This window comes from Drosophila elegans, unplaced genomic scaffold, assembly GCF_018152505.1.
Source record: "Drosophila elegans isolate 14027-0461.03 unplaced genomic scaffold, ASM1815250v1 contig_814, whole genome shotgun sequence".
Lineage (NCBI taxonomy): Eukaryota > Metazoa > Arthropoda > Insecta > Diptera > Drosophilidae > Drosophila > Drosophila elegans.
Window position 1 is genome coordinate 17,728,805 of NW_024546167.1, and position 22,290 is coordinate 17,751,094.

At 38.3% G+C, this 22,290-nt stretch overlaps 6 protein-coding genes across 9 annotated transcripts in view; 4 read left to right on the forward strand and 2 right to left on the reverse strand.

Annotated features, from left to right (window-relative positions):
* The first annotated feature begins 953 nt into the window (after positions 1-953).
* LOC108147843 (trans-1,2-dihydrobenzene-1,2-diol dehydrogenase) lies at positions 954-2,693 on the forward strand. Its single transcript, XM_017274601.2, has 3 exons — positions 954-1,433; positions 1,906-2,282; positions 2,390-2,693. Exons 1-3 carry the CDS (start codon positions 959-961, stop codon positions 2,639-2,641), a joined length of 1,104 nt encoding a protein of 367 aa, XP_017130090.2. The 5' UTR covers positions 954-958; the 3' UTR covers positions 2,642-2,693.
* A 1,668-nt stretch (positions 2,694-4,361) lies between these two features.
* Positions 4,362-8,803, reverse strand: LOC108147906. The gene is made up of 3 exons (XM_017274667.2): positions 8,425-8,803; positions 5,740-7,746; positions 4,362-5,178 (listed from the first exon to the last, which is right to left on the reverse strand). Exons 2-3 carry the CDS (start codon positions 7,663-7,665, stop codon positions 4,504-4,506), a joined length of 2,601 nt encoding a protein of 866 aa, XP_017130156.1. The 5' UTR covers positions 7,666-7,746; positions 8,425-8,803; the 3' UTR covers positions 4,362-4,503.
* A 583-nt stretch (positions 8,804-9,386) lies between these two features.
* Positions 9,387-15,853, forward strand: LOC108147914 (ras-related protein Rab-5B). 3 transcript variants are annotated; one of them, XM_017274678.2, is made up of 6 exons: positions 9,387-9,460; positions 12,969-13,380; positions 13,658-13,778; positions 14,098-14,266; positions 14,332-14,445; positions 14,509-15,853. In XM_017274678.2, exons 2-5 carry the CDS (start codon positions 13,112-13,114, stop codon positions 14,430-14,432), a joined length of 660 nt encoding a protein of 219 aa, XP_017130167.1. In that variant the 5' UTR covers positions 9,387-9,460; positions 12,969-13,111; the 3' UTR covers positions 14,433-14,445; positions 14,509-15,853. The 3 variants fall into 3 exon arrangements, with proteins under 3 accessions (XP_017130167.1, XP_017130166.1, XP_017130168.1); XM_017274677.2 differs by lacking the exon at positions 9,387-9,460 and adding an exon at positions 9,620-9,722; XM_017274679.2 differs by lacking the exon at positions 9,387-9,460 and adding an exon at positions 9,675-9,768.
* A 111-nt stretch (positions 15,854-15,964) lies between these two features.
* LOC108147919 (ras-related protein rab-11.1-like) lies at positions 15,965-17,225 on the forward strand. 2 transcript variants are annotated; one of them, XM_041710234.1, is made up of 4 exons: positions 15,965-16,331; positions 16,469-16,589; positions 16,648-16,819; positions 16,877-17,225. In XM_041710234.1, the coding sequence occupies exons 1-4, from the start codon at positions 16,132-16,134 to the stop codon at positions 16,936-16,938; spliced, it is 555 nt and encodes a 184-aa protein (XP_041566168.1). In that variant the 5' UTR covers positions 15,965-16,131; the 3' UTR covers positions 16,939-17,225. The 2 variants fall into 2 exon arrangements, with proteins under 2 accessions (XP_041566168.1, XP_041566167.1); XM_041710233.1 differs by having other exon boundaries at positions 16,648-17,225.
* Positions 17,127-22,290, reverse strand: part of LOC108147905 (protein eyes shut) — a 56,277-nt gene continuing 51,113 nt past the window's right edge. Inside the window, exons 12-14 of the mRNA XM_017274666.2 lie at positions 21,989-22,231; positions 19,484-19,987; positions 17,127-18,447 (exon numbers count right to left, since the gene is read on the reverse strand). Coding sequence (XP_017130155.1) covers positions 18,260-18,447; positions 19,484-19,987; positions 21,989-22,231 — 935 coding nt within the window. The 3' untranslated portion in view covers positions 17,127-18,259. The remainder of the gene's footprint in view (positions 18,448-19,483; positions 19,988-21,988; positions 22,232-22,290) is intronic.
* LOC108147908 (MKRN2 opposite strand protein) overlaps positions 19,117-22,290 on the forward strand; it is a 57,928-nt gene continuing 54,754 nt past the window's right edge. Inside the window, exon 1 of the mRNA XM_017274669.1 lies at positions 19,117-19,158. The gene's annotated coding sequence lies outside the window, so the exon portion shown is untranslated. The remainder of the gene's footprint in view (positions 19,159-22,290) is intronic.

Here is a 22,290-nt window from a genome sequence, read left to right on the forward strand (position 1 = left end):
CCCAAGCAGTGCCAATTTCGATGCCCCACTCAAAATCAAGGATTGACAAACAATTTTGATAAGGCAAAATATTGATTGTACTACAGAGCGGCAGCAATGACATTCCCACTAGGTCGAACTCTGCTGTGCCTGGGGTGTAACTAAAGTAGATGATATGGCAGTATTCTCGACTAAATGATCACGTTTTCGCCGCATGATAGGCGTCGTTTAATTTAGGGGCTTGGTTATCTCAGGGTCTTGTGGGGTTTCTCCTTTCTTATCACTAATCATGATTATCACCCAGTCTTGCATTATTGGTGAAAAAAGTTTTGGGCTTAAGTTTAATATTATTATAAGTTTTTTTTAATAACGAAAATTCAAAATAGCTATAATTTCCATATAAAATCATTGATAATTTACAGTCATCTTATTTTTTAATTTTGTAAACTCTTTACACAACTGTACTTTAAAAGCTTATAGACCTATCTTATCTTTTGATAGTCGCTTAAAAAGGGGCTCGTCTTAGTTTCCAGAGATAAGATTTAAATTTTGTTACGACATTTCACGTTGTTCGATTGCGTATAACATTTCATGACCAGCGAGCCATTAGAGATTTCAAATATATAGAGTAATCGATTCAGGAACAGAGATTTCGAATAAATAGAATGATCAGTTTATTTTGATTTTAGATAAAGTTATAAGTATTTTGGACAAAATTATATAAAACAGTTTATAAAATTTAAGTATATTTATACCCTAAATATCGGAAATATGGAACTAGGAATGCAGGATTAGTGGACAATAGTATATAGTGTCCAAGTTTATTGGAAACCAAGCATCATCATCATCCAAAAGTGTAACTCATAGAGCTGTTTGGTTCCTTATCAACCGGAATGCAATGGAATACGAAAAGTGCAATGAATGCAGATGCCAGGGACTGATAGGAGACGCCTCGGGACTGGCACTCGGTATCAGTATCATGGCGTTAGTAGCTGAACGGACACGAGACCGCGAGACCGCGAGAGACTTGAATCGAAAGCAGAAAATAGCATTCAATACTTACTTAATACTTACAATGCAGAGCCAGACGAATCTGAACTGGGGCATTGCAGCGGCGGGCAGGATAACGCAGGACTTTGTCACCGCCCTGGGAACGGTGGAGAAGTCCCGCCATGTGGTGGTCGCTGTGGCCGATGTGGATGGCCAGCGGGCTCAGGAGTTCGCCCAGAGGAACCAGATCCCCAGACACTACGATGGATTCGATTCCTTGGCTCTGGATCGCGAGGTGGATGTGGTATATGTGGGCACCCTGAATCCATTTCACTATGCCGTCGTCCATCTGATGTTGGCCCGCGGTAAAAATGTCCTGTGCGAAACACCAATGTGCCTGGGTTTGGAACAGGCCAAGGAGTTGTATGCTTTGGCAGAGCAACGTGGAGTATTCCTAATGGAGGGTAAGAATAAATATATGAGTATTGAATTCAAAATGTTATATTTCATGTTTTAATTAAAAATAAAATCAAAGTATCAAATACAATGCATGCTTAATTTCATGACTTAATATTGAGATAATTTAATTATTAAGAAATATAAAAGATTTAAAATGTGTCTTATTTGTTTTAAATGCAGTGTATTTAATTTAAATTACATTTTATGATACAAAAATATATTCCGAAAATAGACAAAGTAAATTTTTAAAACAAATTAAAATTTCCATAGCGAAAATAACTGAAAATCAAAGTGAAACATATTTAAATTGTATAAGAAATACTACATTTTATGACATAAAAATCTATTTCGAAAATAGTCAAAAATGAATTTGAAAATAAAGTTAACATTTCCATATTATAAATATGAAATCAGAGTAAAAAATATTTAATTAAGTATGATTGGCTAGTATAATTTTTGACTATGATCGAATTTCAGGCATGTGGTCACGTTTTTTCCCCAGCTACGACCGTTTGAGGGAACTGCTGAACAACGATGTCATTGGAGAGGTGACCCAGGTGAAGATCCAACATGGTTTCCGTTTGGCCCACATGGAGCGCGTGTGCAATCGCTCCCTGGGAGGCTCCATCCTCATGGATCTAGGCATCTATGCCCTGCAACTGGGCCAGTTTGTTTTCGGTGCTTCGCCCGTCAAAATCTTGCCAAGCGGAACGCAATTGAACAAGGATCGGGTGGATGTGCAGGGTGAGTTCATGCTGGACTATGGAGATGGACGGAGATTGGTGGCTTTGGTCACGGGACTGGAGAACCTGGAGAACGATGCCGTCATCACGGGCACCAAAGGCGAGATTAAGGTGAGCGCGCTTATCGCCATGCTTCTCCGGATCTGACCTGTGGATCGGTGGAGATTGGCTGGACTATCAGTGCAGCAGTTTCAGCCACTCTTTGTACATCTTTGCAGCTGTCCAACTACTGGTGCTGCACTCTATTGAGCCGCTCTAATGGTCCTCCCGAATCCTGGCCTCTGCCGCAGGCCAAGTTTGATTTCCACTACACAAATACCTGCGGATTGAGGTACGAGGCGGAGGAAGTGCGTCGCTGCATAGAGAAACGTCTGCTGGAGAGTCCTAAATTCACGCACGCTGAAAGTCTGGAACTAATAGCCATTACCGACGAGATGCGACGACAGATTGGGGTCACCTACGATGTCTAGGCCTTAAGAAATAATAGAAAATATTAGTTTTAAATAAAAATTGGTAACTTAACTGTTTATTTTACTATTTCACCAGGAAATTAAATTGGTAGCCGTCTGCAAAAAGTGTTTCGAGATGTCTGACCTTAAAGTAAAATTAGAAAAACTTAATTGTAAATAAAAATGGGAAATTTAATTACAGGAGGGCAAAATAAGATCAACGATTAGGAAAAAAATAAGTACATTTATACTTACCTGGTAAGACAATTTAAATATTGCCATGGTTTTAGTGCTGTAAAAAAACAATAAGTTGAATGTTGTAAGTAAAAACATTATAAATTTCTTACCATAAACAATTTAAAACAAATAGTCCCTTATAAAAAAAAATCAATACATTCTTGCTATTTTGTATTCAATATTTATTTAAATAATTGCAATTATTTTTTCTTTTACGTTTTCATTTTTTCTGCCTTTGTCGTTATCAAGTTGCATATACATATTTCTAAACCGTACTGCATATTGTGGTTGCCTTTGTCTGTTTTTTTTTTCTTTCAGTTTGCTGCCGTTTGTTGTTCTTGGTTCATTAGGGCTAATACGCTAAATGTCAGAAATGAGGAACTTAGGAGCTAAATGAATACTTAAAAGCAGCTAAATCAAGGGGTAATTCTACCAAAGGCTTACACAATTCAATGGGTAGTTAGATTGGATTCATAACTAAATGCAAAGTACAAAATCAATTAACGCTCGATTTCTGTTAAGCTGGGTTAAATCAAATTTGACACACAGAATTTGTTGGGGAAATTTTAAGAGGCTCTCAGCTCATTAAATTCATAGGAGGTGCAAACACAGTCCTTCCATTATTTGTTCGTTTAAGATTACACAACAGAGCTAAAAAACAAATGAGCAAAAGGGAACTTGATTTTGCAATGGAAACATAGCTTAAGCAACAAAGTAACTAAATTACAGTATGCACTTAGGGACTAATTCGAATTTAACAATAAAATGATTTATACAAGGCGGTCCGAGCCCGATTCGTTGGCCCTCGCCGCTACTAAAGAGGTCTCCTGACATCGAGGAGTGACGCCAACGCTGTCCGTTTTGATTCCTGCCCCAGTTTAATCCGCCTGCCTGTCCTTGTTTTGCTCCTTTTCCAGCCACGCCCACCGCCGCCTTAAACGTAATGAAGTCTTTTGCTGTGTAAAATTGCTATAAAAACTATTCCCAGCTCTCTCTATGCTCCTCCTATTTCGATTTAAGGATGGGTCTTTTGTGCGCTCCGTACAATTCTGAAAAACTTCTTGGACTTTAAAAAAACAATTTCAATGAATTCGGAAGAACAGGCAAATTTCACTTGACTAAATGTTATTTACAAAATATTTTCATCATTTTGTTTACTAAAAACTGTTATAGAAATCTTTTTAAATAGACTACTTTTAAAACGGAGGAGTACATAAATATTTAACTTAAATAAAACTTGTATAATTCAAGGGAAAAATATAACAATTAAACAAGTATTTGTAATAAAAAGGAAATGTTCTCAATTTAAAAGTAAAATAAAAAATGATTAAAATGGGAAAGTTGTAAATAAATGAACTTAAATACAATTAGTGTAATTCAGGGGGGAATATAACAATGTAAAAAATATTTTCGTTTGGCTTAAGTTGTCTGGATTTTAATTGAAATGTTTTTATATACCGGTTTACTTTAAAAGTAAAAATTAAAAAAGGATTAAACAAAAATGTTAAGGTTACAGTCAAGTTTAATGTATCCAATTAAAATTCACTGAGAGTTTTCCAAGGTAGTAAACTGCACCTGATTCTCAAATCATTTAAGACCCCATAGACTGACCCATCCAAAACCGATTTGGTGGTGCATTCCCTGCTCTAGGTGGACTCGCCCAAGGCTTGTTGATGCTGTTGGTCCAGCGGCTGGCGAGGCTGTGGGGCAGATGGAGGAGCAGGAGGCAGGGCCAGCGTGGTCATGGGTGGCATGGGCAGCTTGCTCTGCACGACGGCAACAATGGGCGCTGGATTCACATGCGGCGGGGGCAACGCCTCGAAGTTCATACATCCACGCTGCTGGCCATCTTCCACAATGGGCGGTGTGTCGATGGAGTCGATGGTGGACGCACTGGACGAGCTTCTGGCTGCGCCGCTGAATCCCTCGGAGACGGCCACCAAGGCGGCGGTGGTGTTGCGATTGTGCTGCAGCAGATCGTTGATCTGCGAGAGGCGCGAGGAACTGGCGATCGGTGTGCTCAAACTGATAAACTCATTGGTGCTGGTCGCCGCGGAAGAGGTGGACGCGCCAGCGGCTGGCGAAGATGCTGCTGCGACCCCAACGACACCAACTGCACTGCCAACTAGCCGCGACGACGTGGTGGAGACAGCTATGGTCTGGTATGGAGCATTGCTGGAGGCGGTTGTGGTCGCATTTCCGTACGGCGGCACCGAGGGCACCGCACAGGAGCTAAAAGCACAGGAGCTGGTTGCTCCGGAAGCCACGGCGACGACGGGTGACGTCGAATGCTGCGGATAGGCGGTCGGATAGGAAGTGATCTAAATAAACAACAGAAACACATTTTATAAAATAGGTATTTATAGATAGATATTTACAGTAGCGGAAAGAAAGGTCGATATTTTCTTAAAAATCACTTTTCAATATACTGTAGTAAAAGATTTTATAAAAATTTTTAAAAATGACTAATGTAATCGGCACTTGTATTATGACTTTTATTTATTAAATTGGTCCGAGCCGATCACTGCTATAAATCTCCGTTCATCTGGACTTTGTATTGCAATACAAACCTTTTTAATATCCAATCTATTTTTAGACACAGAAAAAAAATTGGAATCTATTGTAAAAATGTTGTAAAAACTTAAGAAAATAACTATAAAACCACGTTTATCTGCACTTTGTATTGATATAAAAATATCATTGATAAAATTGATATAACCATAAAAAAAAATGTTTATCTATTTTAAATATGTTCAAGAATATATAAAAAAGTTATGTAGAAGCGGCTTGCAAATGATTTTTGATTGCTATTCCTATTAAGCCTAAAAACTACTATTATTCTGACCGCAGCTGTATAGGTAAAGCCGGCAGAGCTGCCTCACCTGTGTGCTGCCGTAGCTGAGCGACTGATATAGCTCTCCGTACGAGGGCGTGGCATTGGTGCCACTGGCAAAGAGACCCGAGTCCAGGCTGTCCAACTGGGCGTATCCCGCGTAGCTCTGGCTCTGCGCCTGCTGCTGCTGTTGCTGCTGCTGCTGTTGGGTGGCATTCATCTGACCAGGAGTGGGCGCCACCTGCTGCTGCTGCTGGTAGTAGCTCACACTGCTCTCGGGCGTGTAAGCTGGCGAGGCATAGCCGGAGCTGTAGTTGGATTGCGTTTGCAGGAAGTAGGCGGGTGCTGGTGTAGCCGCTCCCACCGGGGAGTAGCTGATGGTCTGCTGGGATGCCGGCACCTGTTGCGGTTGGAGATGGCCCACAGAGCCCTGTCGCTGCTCTAGATCCAATCGCATCACCGTGTGAATGTAATGAGTTCGCACCCTCGTCGGATTGAACTCCACCCGGCCGACTGTGTTGCCGCAGGCTTCACGAGTGCATCCGCATGGGAACATGGCGCGATCCACTTGACACTTAATACCCGCCTGGCTGCAGGCGCAGGTTTCCGGATCGCAAAACTCGCGGCAGGAGCAGCCGCAAACCTCCCTGGAGTTCCTAATGTCCCGGCACTCGCTCTTCTCGCTGGCATCGATCTTCCGCACGCCGGCTGCCTTCAGCAGGGCTCTCCTCTGCTTCGGCGTCACCGGCTGCAGGAAGCCATTGGAGCCGTCCTCCGCATCGGAACCACTGCCCTCGCTTAGGTAATCCTCCTCGGACTCTTCGCTATCATCGCTGCTGGAGCCGCGCGGCTGTAGCTCTTGGTTCTGGCTGCGATGTGCCCGCCTCAATTCCGCCGCATGCTCGGCCAGGGACATCGTCTTGAAGGCAATATGCCGGGCGCCCATGCCCAGGGTGCATCCGCCAGCCGTGGGCACGCAACTGAAGCCCTGTTGTCGTGGGAAATAGTAGACCTTGACCTCGTCAAAGTTTATGGAGCGCTTGGGTCGCTTTTGGGCGGTCAGCGGAGGAGCAGACATGTCGGGCACCAGATCTATAGCATCGCTTTCCGATTCCTCCAATCTTCGCTTGAGATTGGATCTGATGGGCTTGGGCTCCTGCTTCTCCGGGGCTGCTTCTGGCTCGGCCACTTTCTCCGCCGGAAGTTTCGGCAAGGCGGATGTTTCACTACCCAGTCCCGAATCAGAGCCACCATCTCTCAGTTCATCTTCCTTTCTTTTAATTGGCTTGGCGGGCTTCTGGGATTCCTCCCGATTGGTGGACGATGCCACCACTGCCGAACTGGTGGCCATTTCCGTTTCGTTGCTCAACTTTAGCCAGAGCAGCTCGCCGCTGGTGTCCACCTCCTCGTTTGTGGTGACCGACGAGGAGTCCAGAATATTGTCTATGGCCAGCGGGTCCTCGGACACGGCATCGGAGGCTATCGACGAGTTGAGTTCCGCATCGCTGAGTACGATAATCTCGTTGTTCGGATAGTTCTCCAGCTCGAGGAACTGCTCCTCCAGTTCGGTGTCCGCGGGACCTTGTGCGAAATCCGCCAGCTCATCGTCCAGCTGCTCCAGGGGCAAGGGTAAGGAGGCCATCGCCTTGGCCTTGGCCGCATGCACTTTGGTGGCATCGATTATGGAGGTCTTGATCAGCCTTTCGATGTCGTCCTCCTCGTCATCGTCGTCGTCCAATTGGGGCAGGACTTCCTGCGGCTGCTGCGGCTCCCCCATCGCCGCTCCATCCTCCTGATCCTGCTGCCCATCCTCCTGATCCTGATTCTTCTTTCTGTCGCCTTCGTCGTGGGCACTTATGCTGGCGGCGGCCTCCCTTTGACCGGTTGTCGTGTTTCCAGATGATGGGCTGAACATATTGGAGCCGCTCGCATTTTTTTGTATGTACGTAAATATCTTTTTGATAGGACTGAACATGCTATCCGTGTCGAGGTCCACGAAACTGGGCCCGAAAAGCACTTGGTCTTCCTAGATCTGCGAGTTACCTTTGGTCATCATCTGCAATTGAGTAGGGGAAATGGTTTTACACAATGTGGCAGGGGAAAGTACTTTGCAGGTAGCGAAAGATACTAGATCAGGTGTGTATATACAGTGAACACTCCGAATTATAAACATGTTATTAGAAAGGAAAAACTTTTGTTTTTATGCATAGATTAAATGCTAGTAATCCAAATAATAAGTTGTTTAGAAAATTATTGTACATATTTATGTACACATGTTAAATCGAGATAAATTGAACATTTTTCATGTAAGATCTTGTAACAAAAGCTTGGATTCAAATAACACCGGCGTAAATTTTTTTTTTTTAGAGAAGTAAATACTACTTTTTTACTTAAATACAAACTTGAAATGCTTAACAATATTAACGTGACTTTTATTTCACATCTTTATTTTAAAAACTTTATTAAAAATACCAAAATTGGTCATCATATAAAAATATCTTTTTTTCTGTGTACGTGTAATGGTTTAAACATACTGAGGAATCAATCTGTTAATTTTCACATATATTAAGTTAGCTATTTCTAGTATTCACTGTATTTGCTCAAGTGTGCGTGTGCCGAATCCTTTGAAATCCTGGATCCCCGAGAATTTCGCACACAACAAAAAGCACAACCGAAAAGTAGACACACCAAGAACTAAAATCAATATTGATTAGCTAAATTTTTGGGGGCCCACCTTTGCGGGTATATATCCGCTCTTAGACCACCGGAAGGACTTGCGAGATTGGCAAGTATTATCCTTTTTGGAATTTGCGTTGCAGCTGCGACAAAAAAAATGAGAGCGAGAGAAATGACGAAAGGCGCAACTGTGTGCGTGTGTGTGCGGGGCGCTGCGAGTGTGTGCGTGCAGGAGGCGGAGCAGGACGCGACTTTATTTTCAATATCTATCAAAACTTCGTTTTTTAGCACATAAACTTAATCGCTGCGCCCGTTTGCTAATTTCCAAATGGAAATCATCAAATAAATCCAATAGTTTTTGCACTTTTTCACCCTTTTCTCACTTTTTTCTCGCAATGTTATTACTTCCATTCAGTGTGACCGCGACGAGATCACTGAATTATACCAAAGGACTCTAGCAAATGTACCCAGAAATACCAAAAACCTACCTTACATATACCGACGAGGAAATCGATAAATGTTTAGTACGCTTTGGTTGGTTTATATAATAAAAAGTTAGTCTTGACCTTATACCTTTGCCTCGTTTATAACAGAAATCAGAGGCTGTATGACCGTTGCTTGCCTTGTTTATAACAGATTTATAAGGAAGTGTGACCGTTGTTTGACTAAAAGACAACATACTATCACGCATACGTAATTAGTGGAAAAGTTCGGAGGCGGTTTACAACCCAAAAAAAAAAACTTTCTTTCAATGTATTGAAATACTTGCTTAAATAATGAATTCAAAAAGCTAGCTTAATTAAATTAACTATAATAAGATCTTAAAGCTTTTGAAACTTCGAATTTGTTAGTGACGTCAGAGTGATAAGCCTAATATTCGTTCACACCACTTAAATATCGATCTAAATGCAGATAGGAATTTAAAATTGGTTTTAGTCCGTAGTAATAACATACTACATGATCTAAAATTTCACCGCAGCTTTCTACCTTCGGCATTCTCTAATTTTCGATCAGTTTTAGTATATTTCACAGAGTGCTTTGGTTTTTTCTAACGGACGTGGCGCGGTCACACATATAAAAATTGCAAGAAAGTTGTAAGTTAAGTTTACCAATAAACCACGCAAATTAAATTACCTAGCGCAGTGATAAAGACAACAATAACCAAATAAAGGCCAACAGAAAAACAGGAAAATCTACAACAACGCCCCGCAGCGGTGACGTCGCCCTGGAAATCGACAAAAACAAGAGTTGCAAAGAAACTCCGAGAGGCGAGTCGTCAGTCGCTATCTATCTCCCTCTGCGCTCGTTTCGTTTCGTTTTGTGGGGCTGTTTTGGGGCACACAATTATAGAAAAACGTAAATGCAAGTTTTGTGGTTGTAAGGCAAATAGCCTCGTTAAGAAGTGCGTAAATCGGCGGGTAGTCAAGTGCTTTTGCGTTGTTGCTTTCGCCACCCGTAATTAATTAAGAAAGTTGTGTAAAATTTTTTATTCTCCCTGTCCGCCATAATGCGAGTGTAAGAGCGAGCGCGATAGATGGCCCTGAATTTTTTGGGTGCGTTGCCCAAAAGAGCAGGCGCCAGAGCGAGACGGTCATAAGACCTGCTCCAAGTGCAGCGTGCACAGTGGGTCGCTAAGGTTAAAATAGTGCATGTTTCTCATTGTTGGGAGATAAAGAAAATGCAGGTGCACTTGGAATGGAATAAAGCTGATCGTTTCGGATCGGTCCCCATTATCATTCGATTTTTACGGGCTTTAACCGCCTGAATGGAGCGAAATTTGCCCTTCTTTGTTCAGCTTGTTTTGCGTCTTAATTATTAAGAGTGCGGGTGTCTGCGGGTGGATGTGTGTGTATTTATCTGCAATCCGTTCCTTATCGTACCAGTCTACAAAAACTTCCCCCTCCACTTTTCCTCTCCCATATTTTTGTTAAATCCAAAATGTAAACAAAATCGCGTCTTCTATTGCATCGCTTTTTTACATTTGTTTATTTATGTATTTTTCGCTTATTTTTTAATGGAGAGAAGTGTGATTGTCATACAATACATATTTACCTAGTGGTATGTAAATATATTGCTAATTGTGCTCTTTGCTTTTTTAAGCGTGCTGAGAAAAATGCTGAGAAAATTGCACTTGTTGACTTTTCCAGAGAGGCAATCTCACAGTCAAGGGCACACAAATAGGGCGGTCTTATTTATAGTGCGTGCTCCCATTGATCAAACTATGTATATAAAATGCCTTTTTTTGACGAGTTGCATACAAATTGTTGTCATATTTAATTTGTTTCCATACTGGAATATATTAAGATTATATTTAAAATGTAATACATTAAGCTTGTAAGCAGATTAAAATTTTATGTAAGAACTGCTTTTATTTTTGACACCTAATTGGTTGTCGATTGTTGTGACTGCGTGGTGTTGTTGTATGTATCGCTCTTATTCTCTCTTTTAATTCACTTGTAGTGGTTCGTTTGAATGACGCATCGTCAGCTGTTCTAAAAGAACCGTAATTTTCTGAACCCATCATTGAACGTTGTTTTTTATGTTATTGAATTTTCCGTAGACGGACGCAGTTCTATTGCTTAAGAAAAGCGCTAAAAAAACGTCTTTATAAGAGATAACTAAAATTATATATTTTCCGGTGAGTTATTTTCTCCCAGCTGCTTCGCATGAAAGACTTCCCATTAGGAATATTAGATTTAAAAGTGGCTTATTTTAATTGAGTTTAAGGTCCGGTTTTCTTGTGTGGATGCATTAAAATGCAAAATACGTCATTCGCTGGACAACAAAAAGTGATTGTAGGCAAAATTACTTTATCGCAAGTGAGAGAGCCGTTTTTATAAAGAGAACGAAATTTGCCGCTTAAGTATGTGTGTGTGACTGTGCACTTTGCTCCAAAGTCTCTGTAAAAAAACAACAATAGTGGGCGGAAAGGAGAGGGAGAAACAAACAATTGTTGACTGACTGCATATTTTGCTCTCTCTTCCCTCGTTAATTTAATAACGCCGCACAGCAACAAAAACTACATGTTTGTCACGCTTTTACTTTCTCCGCTTCTCTCCTTTAATTTATTTTGCATTGATTTTTATCACAGTTTCCGCCCTCATACTCTCCCACTCTTTTCGTTTAATTCTCTCCACAAAGTAAACAAGATTTGTGTAGAATTCCATCCCTCGATCGTTGTAGGTTTATCTCCTCTGTACAGTCTTCAATGTGTTAATTAATAACATCTGAAAGATCTAATATGCCAAACGTTTGTAAAAAAATATTTTACAAAGTTTAGATTTTCTGGAGAAAAAATTTAGGGATTTTGCCAATAATTTTGTATTTCTTTATTTTAAAGAATTTTATGTCGTGTTTTAATACCTTTAATCCCTTAACAACTATAACAAAAATGTTCAACAAAAAAATAATAATTGGCATTTAAGTCTGTTTGTAAATCAATAAAGTTTTGTAAATGCAATTCAAAAAGGTGTAATTTAATAAAACAAAATTCGAGATCGAAATCTCTAAAGACTTGCTCTCATTTCAGGAATAATCTGTGGCCAACGTGGCGTATGATTCATAAGAGTTCCACTGATAACAGATAGATTGTAAAAGCCACACAAGCTGAATAATTCGAGGCGTCCTGTACATATAATAACTATATACACAAAATCATTGTACATTTGTGAATAACCCGCCCTCGAAAAAGTTTTATCAGAAAATGTGTGCATTATCAATTTTGTAGTAGCCCAAAAGAGCAGTAATAAATATTTAGGGGTATTATACGATAACTTAGATATTCCATACCCAGACCGATAAGATTTTTATATTTTTATTTAACTGTAAACCGCTGGGGAAATGGGCAAAGACGGGAAAAAAACAATAATTGCGCCTAAACAACATTTTTAAGGTTTCCCATTTGTGTTTGCCAAAGTATTTTTAGTTGTTGCTGCATTTGTTTTTCCTCATGCAATTAACTATGTTTGTGTTTGTGAGTGTTTGAAGCTGACACGCACGCAATTTTCTAAAAACAGTACTTGACATTGGAAACCTAAGTTTGGATTTTGACTTTCTCAGAAAGTTAAATTTACTATCACATGGAATTATTATGTTGCTAAGTGGCACAAGTGATAATGATTTGTGATTTGGTTTGTAAAAAGTATTCAAAATTATGTCTTTTTATGCATAGGCAAGTTTTTATAGGGCGTATTGCTTTCAATTTCAATGGGATTTATCGATTACCATTAGCTTGCGCTCTTCTTTACTCTGTTTTCTGCTTCACTGATGGATGATGGCGGCCTTTTAATCATATTGTCGGACATATTGAATTAAACTTATTGGGCTTGTCGACAGCGTCATTAAACAAACGAAGGCGCCACTCTGCCCTCGTACGTTTTGTTATGTGAAACATGTTCAAAAGAGGCAGAATATAAACTCTGGAAAGGGAATACCTCCCAAAGTTTGGAATTTCCATTATTCTCTGTACAATCGTAGACCAATTGAAAAGTAGTTCTAATGATTTTTATTAAATAGTTTGTTTTGTATCCATTTGTTTTATAAATATATCACCTCTTTATAAAGGTTTAATTTATCTTTTTAATTAATTAATTTATCTTTTAGATTCCTCGTCAAAACACATCAGCAATTATTCCGCAAAGCTTACTTAGCAGAGGGAGCGAGATTTGCAGTAACCGTCCGTAGAACCAATCATCAGTTGCCATCTCAGAGGAGGAACACCGCAACCGATCCAATCCGAACCGATCATGGCAACCACACCACGGAGCGGCGGTGCCAGCGGCACTGGAGCGGCGCAGCGACCAAATGGCACCTCGCAGAACAAAAGTTGCCAATTCAAGCTGGTGCTCCTCGGCGAATCCGCCGTGGGCAAGTCATCCCTGGTGCTGCGCTTCGTCAAGGGACAGTTCCACGAGTACCAGGAGAGCACGATAGGTGCGGCCTTTTTGACACAGACCATTTGCATAGAGGACACCGTCGTTAAGTTCGAGATCTGGGACACGGCTGGCCAAGAGCGGTAATTGTCGGGGGATAAGCCATCAAACAGCTCGAATTTTATGACTGTTTGTAAACGTTGAAGCGCTGCAATGTCAGCATTTTTCCCAATATAAATATCGTTTATAATTGTCTTTGCGAGTAAATCAAAAGTCTTTATCATACTAAATCCTTTGGTGGTAAACCTAGAAAAATGTTTCTTTTTTTACTTAAAATTAATTTGAGCTGTATGAAGTAGAATTTATACCATACTTAACTATTTATAATTTACTGAAACACACCTTTATTTGTATTTACAGATACCACAGCTTAGCTCCCATGTATTATCGTGGAGCGCAGGCCGCTATCGTCGTCTATGATATACAGAATCAAGACAGTTTTCAGCGTGCAAAGACTTGGGTCAAGGAACTGCATAAACAAGTGAGTGTCATCATCGAGCCGACTTTTCCTTTTTTCCGCTCTTCCGCTTCACCATCAAGGTCAATGCTATCTCGTGCAGAGCGTTTTATTGTTGAATGAATCAAAATTCTCTTTGTTGTTGCTTTTTAAGGTCGCCCCAAGTGGGTGCATTGAACTTGATTCGGCATTTATTCACACCCCATTGCATTTATTTATTTATTTTTCTTGGCCAAGGGGAACTTTTATATGTAAATTGTAGAATGTATACCTTTAAACTGGTTGGGTGCTTAGAAAATGACTCTGATTAACAAGTTAAAATGAATAATCCTCTTTATTTCAGGCCTCACCAAACATTGTCATTGCGCTGGCCGGAAACAAGGCGGATCTGTCAAACATTCGCGTCGTGGAGTTCGATGAAGCGAAGCAATATGCCGAGGAGAACGGCTTGCTGTTCATGGAAACGTCCGCCAAGACGGGCATGAATGTAAACGACATCTTCTTGGCCATTGGTAGGCTATACAATAAGCCCGAAAGCAGACATGAAACTTTGCTAATTTCTTATTCCGAATTACAGCTAAGAAACTACCTAAGAACGATGGCGCCAACAATCAGGGAACCAGCATAAGGCCGAATGGGAACGAAACAAATCGACCGACGAACACCTGCTGCAAGTGATGTCCCTTTGTAGGTTAGTTTATCGCAGACAAACGATTTACTTCTTGCTAACTTACGTTTCGTTTTCGTTTTCTAGAAAATGAAATTTCCAACGAGAGATTTGAAAAGTTTATGCTGATAATTATAAATAAAAAAATTATTTAAAAATTTAACACAATCCGAAAGAAATACCTACAGTCGGCTCTCCCAGGGGACAGATAAATTGATTTGAGAGCCACAAAAAAAAAAAAAACAATAATGATAAAGACCGCATAATAATAATTATAAACTTAACAAGATGGAGTCCCCCTCCCCAACATAAACGAAAGTTGCAATTGATGAAAGTTAGTTATCAATCCCCACACCTCAGATTCATTTGACTCGATGTCTGTCCAAAAACTAAACTGACACACGTCCCCCCAATTGAGCTAAACTATCAGTATGATACCAACATAAACCATTTCAAATAACAACGCAAAATAATATAACTAGAGAAGAGAAAGCGCAGGATGTTTTTTTGCAGAGTTCATCGTGTCGTAGAAAGTTTGAAAATGTATTGTATAAAAAAGAAAAGAAAAAACCGGAAACCATCTAAGCGAGCAAAAAATATTTGTAAAGTTTACATTTCGTGTAAGTTTCTGAGCGAATTAAGTGAGGGGAAGATTCAGATTCCAGTTGCAGTTGTTCTCAGCAGCGTTCCAAATAAAACAAACAAACAAACAATACCACAAGGAGCAAAAGTTCAGGCCAGCGGCTGAAGATCCTCGCTCGCCTCGGTCTGTGGCAATGTGTGTGTCTCTCCGGCTCCAAAGCACGGATTCCGGATTCGGATTCGACTTCGGGTCGCCGTGGACACGTGTGATAGTTGCAATTTATATAAATTATATATACACATATGAAAAAAAAAAGAAAACAAAACCACAAAAAAAAAAAACAAATTATGCATAATTTAACTTTTTTTAATTTCGTCTTGCGTTGAACTATTTTTTCACATTCTAGCAACAATCGAAGATTTAATGCTACTATCTTTAAACATAAACATGAAAAGAGAAACTATCGTAAACCATAAAAATTAAACTTACATCTAGTATGCAATTAAGCCGAGGAAGTAAAGTGAATTCTTAAACATAAACCTTGAAATACTTTACCATAAATGCAAAAAGAAAACAAACGTAAATAAAACGAAACGAACAACACAATACCATAAACAATTTGTTTAAATCGTTCCACAAAACATCTATGATTTGATCTTCAATTGTATTGCAAGCGATCAAAAGCCGATCAAATCCGATGCTTCTTTCTTTCCAATTTATAATTTTTATGTTGTCTGTATGTATTTAAATTTAACATTTATAAATTATAATAAATGAAAACATCGTATATACTTATATATATATATACGAATCCGTATATATATAAAGTCATTCGATTTGAATCGAGAATGAGCCAGCATTCGTATTTAATTGGTTTTCATTTGGTTTTCACAGATCTTAATAAATACTTTACTTTTGAAAGTAAATTTATGGTTGGATTAAGGACTTGCCTTATCTGCCAAGTTCCTGTAGTAGGTATTTATAGCTAGTTGAGTTTCAAAGATAGTCATGATGGATGATGAATTATGAAATAGTCATCGAGTCTGACAGGGGAACTTTAAATTGTCATTATAGGATTCGTTTATTTAGTCAAGAGTCGAAACTCTTTCAAATCGGATCGGTCAAAGATGGAGCCTGACTTTTGTTTTGGAGTAGTTCTTTTAGGTAACCACAACGTTGGAAAATCATCGTTGCTGTCGTGCTATGTAAATGGAAAAGTTCCTGAAAAAATAAAACTCACCTCGGGAGTTGAGTTCCTTGTAAAAACTATTGCCGAACCCTGTGTAACTACCAAACTTAAAATATGGGATACTGCGGGCCATGAGCGGTGAGTATCAGTACGCAGTACTCAAACTATTAATGAATTAATATTTTTTGTAAATGATTTATCTCCATTGTAAAAATAATTCATGGTATTGCGGCTTTATGATGACTTTAAATTAATTTACGATTAATTTCAATTAGATTTAAGCATATAGTGCAAAGTCATTATACAAACCATGATGGTGCCCTGCTGGTATACGACATTCACGATCGAAAGAGCTACAGTGATGTGAAGAAATGGGCCGAGGAACTCAATGATTGGGTTTGACTTAAATCGGTCTGTTTGCTTTATAAAATTAAACGATTTCTATAATTTCTAGACACTGAAACCCAGGAAAGTTATAGCCTTAGTGGGCAACAAGGCTGATATATCCGAAAATAGAGTTGTGCCCTCCGAAGAGGCAGAAAAATATGCAGAACGAAACGGATTAATCTTCTGGGAAACATCGGCAACCACAAACTTGAATGTCAACAAGTGCTTTTTAGAAGTTGGTCAGTTAAATAGCGATTATTCACATGCTTTTAATAATTTGGGGAACTTTTTTCCAGCTATTGCTATAAGAAATGCGAAAAAATTACTTAAGCATAAAAGATCATCTTGGTATTTGTAATGTAAAAGAGTATAAAGAAAATCTTTTATTTTGTATTTAACATTAACATAAATAAAAATTGAATAATAGTCTGTACTTACATTTTTCTAAGAAGCGGATTCCCAAGAAAAAAATCATAAACAAAACAAATAAATAAAAGAAATGTTGGAGCATTCTCCCTGTGCCCATAATTAAAAAGGATTTATCTGTTAAGTTTATTAACCTTTTCTAATTCCCATTTGATTTCTTTTTATTTAAAATTATAGCTGATTAAGATGCCTCTCGAAATAAATACATACTTAAATTACTGTTTTTGGTTACAATTTTCATTTGGTTTCGTATTGTATAAGTATTGTATATATATTTTTGTTTGTTTGTATCTTTCTCGCTACTTGGTTTTCCATTTATAAGAATAATTATATTGTATGACTAGCATAGATTTTCCGTATGCGTCTTGACTTGCTGTTAGAATAGTCGAGTTCGATTTTGAGTTAATTTTTCAAGATAAATCATAGAGAGTACATGCTAACTTACTACAAGGCAACTAAATGGCTTCAACCAGGAGATTTTAATGCTATAGTAACGTACATTGATAACAGGGAGAAAAAACGACTTAACTAAATTAAATTTAAAAATAGAGCAACTTATAATGGCAGAATTTCGTTAAGGGCAGTTTTCGTAGGCAGTTGAGTGTTGAAATTCGGAGAAATAAGGTAGGTTTGGATCGAACATTTTTATTTTTTATTATCTAACACAAATGCTTACGATTGCATAACAAAAGGTTGGCTTAACAGAAACAACAGAATATACATACAGATAAGTTAAGATGCATTTTGGATCGTTTATCCATAATCGTTATTCCACTTGAAATATCACTTACGTAAGAGAAGTTTAAATCTGTATCTGGTATCGGTATTTTCTAGATTTAGATCCTAGTCTAAAATTTTGTCTTTCTTGCTTTTGGTATAGTTTTGATAAACCAGTTAATTTGTTGTTTGTTTCCACAGTTTAAGTCTAAACATTGTCTTTTTTTTGTTTTTCATTTATTTCTATAAAATTTACAAAATTACGTTCCATTTCTTGTCTTTTATTCGTCTGTCGTTTTTTTTTAAATCGATAGCTTTGCCCAAAAACTGTGTGTATATATTGATTCCGGGAGGAGGACTTCCCCCAATTTCCTATATAAACTCGCTTATCACTTAGCTTATAAGTAAGTTCTCTCTATATATCGCGTCGTCAATTAGCTCCTCAGAGAAAATTGCGAATCTTGAAAGTTCAAACTGAATGAAATTTTCTACAGATTCGTATTTCCGATTTTGCCTTTTGCTTTTGATTTCGTTTTCTATACAATAAGCGGCTCATCGCCGTGCAGATCACAGGATCCGATATTCTCGCCCTGGTACGTTGAGAAATCGCTGATAATCGCTGTGGGTTCGGCGCCGAACTGGATGTCCTGCAGGCAGCCCTTGAAAGGATCGAAGAACCGGCCCTTTGTGCGCCTGCTCACCGAGTCCGAATTGGGGAAGCCACCTGTTTCGGTTGAAAATAATCAAATAACACTCTTATCAATTCAAATTTCAATTTAAATAGTTGCCAGTGCTGGGTAAGGTATATTCTGCTGTTGACAGCACTCTTAAAAGAACCGCTAACAGCCCAATGTTAGGGTCAAAAATTTTAAGTTAGAACAAAAACTAATATTAATTTGTGCTAATTCAGAAATTAACAAATAATTTCTTTAAAATTCGTATTAGAAAGCAGATTATTTTATAATTACAATAGCAAGCATATGAATGAAAAATGTTTGTATGTTGTATGAAAAATGTTTATATTTTGCAGATGATTTATATTAACAGACTATCGTATCAACAGCTGTTTTAAACCATTGAGTTGGCAGTCCGGCTTAAACAATCGTCTTGCTTTCTCCCTCCCACTTTCAGTGTTAGTGTTAATTCGGCTTGCGACTTTTCAACAAGTGAACTAGTGTAAAGTATTAAGTAAAACTATGGCATTTGTTTATGTTTTTAAGTTAGCAAAAAGCGCGGAAAAGTGTTGTTTATAGTACTAACAAATTGATAACTGTATATAAGTGAATTAATCAGCGGTCAGAGCTTAATTTTACAGATTTTAAAATGTTAAGTGCTCTTGCTCAATGTTTATGTTTTTGTGAACATTTTAAATAAAATTAGGTTTTGTGTACATTATCAACAAAAAACATTTTGTAGAAAATAAAACTTATAAACGGTAAGCGCATTAAGTATACATTTAGCCATAATTATTTTGGAACATTTGAAATATTTTGGTGGCATTTAGTTAAAAGGTTAATAATATGTGTTATAAGGTCAAAATATTATTATTTTTGTATAGGTTACTATTTTTTCTCTTGAATATGACTATTGGTATGATCTTAAAAGATTTAAAAATTTTATAATATGTATATACTCTCCCTTTTCTATTAATATTTTTTTGTTCAAAAAGCCAACTTCACAAATATGGCATAAATATAAAAGTTCTTTAAAAGCTAATATAGGGTTTCATATAACATGTGTCGTATAGTTTTGAAACTCACCCAAGTAAAAGACATCCTCGTAGCTAATTGTTGGCTCCTTGGTGGCATTTTTGCGCCTGCCCGCTATAGTTGTTCTCGGTGTTGTCGAACCAAGAGGTGATCTTCCGCCTTCGGGCAATCTCTCCGTGAAGATCACCTCCCCGTCCAGCTGGAGTTCCAGCCTCGATCGGTCCAGCAGCACACTTGTCCAGTGCCAAGCGCCATCGGCTATGAAACCGCTGGCCGGGGCCCTCACCGTGTCGTTGGCACTTCCCAGCAGATTACTGGCCAACTTCAGGTGACCCGCCTCCAAGCCCAGTCCCAGGAACTTGCTCCTCTCGTGCTCGCTCCACAGGAGCAGTCCGTCCGGCTCGATGGTGGAGAAGTTCAGCGAAACTTGGATGGCTTCGCGGGGGCGGACATAGAGCGAGGGTCCCCGTCTCTTGTCTTTCATCGGAATTCGCGGCGGCGGCAAGATCAGGTAACTGTTGCCACGGAAGCTCGGCGTCGTCGGCTTGCTCATAGCTAGGAAAATCAGAAAAAAAATATTATACAAAAATCATATTATATGGCGGCGGTGGGGAAAAAACGGGGAGGCGGCACACACGACGATCGCTGCATTAAACATGTTGCATGCGATACATAATTAAATTACAGCATCAGCTTGCCGCTCCAGCTGCATTGTTCGTCTACTCGTCTTTTGTTTCGCTTTATGAATCTTCATCTTTAGGCCCTGATCTCGTTTATAGGCCTACCATCATTTGCCACTTAGACTTGCTTAATAATCTTTTTCTAATCTTACACGATATCTTCTCACTACTTTAAAACTATTACACGTGCCTCTAATAATATTAATATAATTTCAAAAATATATTTGATTCTTAAGACTGCTTTTTTAATTCAAATATTATTTAAATATATAAACATTATTCAAAATTATTTTAACCCTTTTTAAACAAAAAATATTTAAAAAGTTTTCGTAATATGTATTAAACGAAGTTATATAATTCAGTTCATTTATTTTTTCGTTTATTTATTATTTATTTTTTTTTCTTCCAATTTCACTTCTATCATTTGTCAGCATTTTTCTTTAACTTCACTAGCTTTCCAGTTTTTTTCTTGTTATGAATCATCTTTCAGAACCTGAACTCAACTCGAGGGAAATATTAATCTTTATTATCGTGTGGTTATAAATTTTCTCTACACTTCCTCTCACTTTTCTCTTCTATCTTTTTTCTTTATAAAGCATCTTGTCACACTTGTCTATCATTAGTTTGTATCTATACTTCGGGTTCTTCGCTTTCCCTATTTATTTTTCGAATTGTTCCCTTTATTTCTTATCTACCCTTTACCCTTCACCGACTTGCATTCAATCTTAACTTGATTTTGTGGCATGTTAATTTACAATTTGCTAATAAGTGAAAGGCAGACAGCTGAACCTCCACATATAACATCCGATAGATAAAGAAATAAGAAAATAAAACGCATCTGCCAATATCATATATATAATCAAAAAGCTTGTTTTGCAGATGCTTGATTGATGTTTCGCATGGTGTCATTATCATTTTGAATAATGCTGCATTTACGAGGGGTATTAAAAAACTGAATTTACTGATTGACTAGCTAAAAATATAAAAGTTTCTAGAACTGGAAAAATGTAAAGTTTCTAAGTTGAGTACTTGTTGAGTTCAACAAAAATTTACCAATTTATTTGAACAAATAATTAGCATTATTTAATTTTTAGCCAACATACACCTATGTGTAAAATTAATTAAATTGAGTTATTTTAAATTCAGCATAGCAAATTCCGGAACATTACAGCCAAGTTTGGTTGAATAAATTAAATTTTTAAATTTATTATTATTTGTTACTAAATATGGTTAAATTTATTACTGATTAATATAAAGGAATAGTCTACTATGCTTTAGCTATGTAAATTAGATCGAAAAAACGAGAGCATTCAACTTTGAGTCATGACAAGTTTTAATTATTCTCCGTTTCTATTAACATTCGGATTTATAGTTATTTTTTGTGGCCAGTTATTGCTTTTGTTGTGAATCACAGATCGCTAATTTCGGTGTTTTTTTTTTTTTGGACAACCAACTTCCTGACCCCGCTGTGCACTGAACCATCCAGAATCCAAATGCCGCCGTTAATGGTTATTTTCTGCTGCCGTCAATCTCTAATTATAATAATAATGTTGTTCTACTCTGCGGCTTCAAAACTTGTTTGTCCCGAAAACTCCGCAGAACAAAACTCACAAAAAGAGATCATAAACAATAAAATCATTTAAGCTTCTGTAGGAATTGCGAAAACAAACTTTTACTCGTGACACATTTTTGAGAATTGAACTTGAAGCAGTGCGAAGATTTATGAAACTTGTTTTTCTCGCCATTAATATGATTTATAGCTACTGTAACTAAACCTCGTTTTTGTTGAAAACTCACTGAATCATAAGCTGCACCCGATGATCATAAGGTTATTCACCTTTTTCGGTTACTTTGTAATTATTTTCGAAGCACTTACCAATTTCGCAGTAGAAGCCACCCCAGCCATTTGGACACGAACAGCGTCCACTTCTCAAACATCTGCCATTATTTTTGCAGGGAATGAGCTTGCAGGTCTCCGAATATTCGCAGCGATCTCCTTTTGCATATTCCGGGCAGATGCAGTGCGGCTGCAGCTTCTCATCTAGCCAACAATGTCCGCCGGATTCACAGGAATCGCCGCCACAGGCGGTGCCATCACAGTCTCGAATATTACGCGATTCTATTAAATAAATTTAAATTAATTCAGAAATGAATTTGATGAGACAATTTAGTCAATTA

What these genes read in the sequence shown, in the direction of transcription:
- LOC108147843 (XM_017274601.2), top strand. Translation starts at nt 959, where the DNA reads ATGGCGTTAGTAGCTGAACGGACACGAGACCGCGAGACCGCGAGAGAC. An exon ending in TGGAGTATTCCTAATGGAGG is followed by an intron (nt 1,434 to 1,905) that starts GTAAGAATAAAT and finishes ATCGAATTTCAG; the next exon opens with GCATGTGGTCACGTTTTTTC. An exon ending in GCACCAAAGGCGAGATTAAG is followed by an intron (nt 2,283 to 2,389) that starts GTGAGCGCGCTT and finishes ACATCTTTGCAG; the next exon opens with CTGTCCAACTACTGGTGCTG.
- LOC108147906 (XM_017274667.2), bottom strand. Translation starts at nt 7,665, where the DNA reads ATGTTCAGTCCTATCAAAAAGATATTTACGTACATACAAAAAAATGCG. An exon ending in TCAGCTACGGCAGCACACAG is followed by an intron (nt 5,179 to 5,739) that starts GTGAGGCAGCTC and finishes TTGTTTATTTAG; the next exon opens with ATCACTTCCTATCCGACCGC.
- LOC108147914 (XM_017274678.2), top strand. Translation starts at nt 13,112, where the DNA reads ATGGCAACCACACCACGGAGCGGCGGTGCCAGCGGCACTGGAGCGGCG. An exon ending in TCAAGGAACTGCATAAACAA is followed by an intron (nt 13,779 to 14,097) that starts GTGAGTGTCATC and finishes TCTTTATTTCAG; the next exon opens with GCCTCACCAAACATTGTCAT. An exon ending in CGACATCTTCTTGGCCATTG is followed by an intron (nt 14,267 to 14,331) that starts GTAGGCTATACA and finishes TCCGAATTACAG; the next exon opens with CTAAGAAACTACCTAAGAAC.
- LOC108147919 (XM_041710233.1), top strand. Translation starts at nt 16,132, where the DNA reads ATGGAGCCTGACTTTTGTTTTGGAGTAGTTCTTTTAGGTAACCACAAC. An exon ending in GATACTGCGGGCCATGAGCG is followed by an intron (nt 16,332 to 16,468) that starts GTGAGTATCAGT and finishes AATTTCAATTAG; the next exon opens with ATTTAAGCATATAGTGCAAA. An exon ending in CCGAGGAACTCAATGATTGG is followed by an intron (nt 16,590 to 16,647) that starts GTTTGACTTAAA and finishes TATAATTTCTAG; the next exon opens with ACACTGAAACCCAGGAAAGT.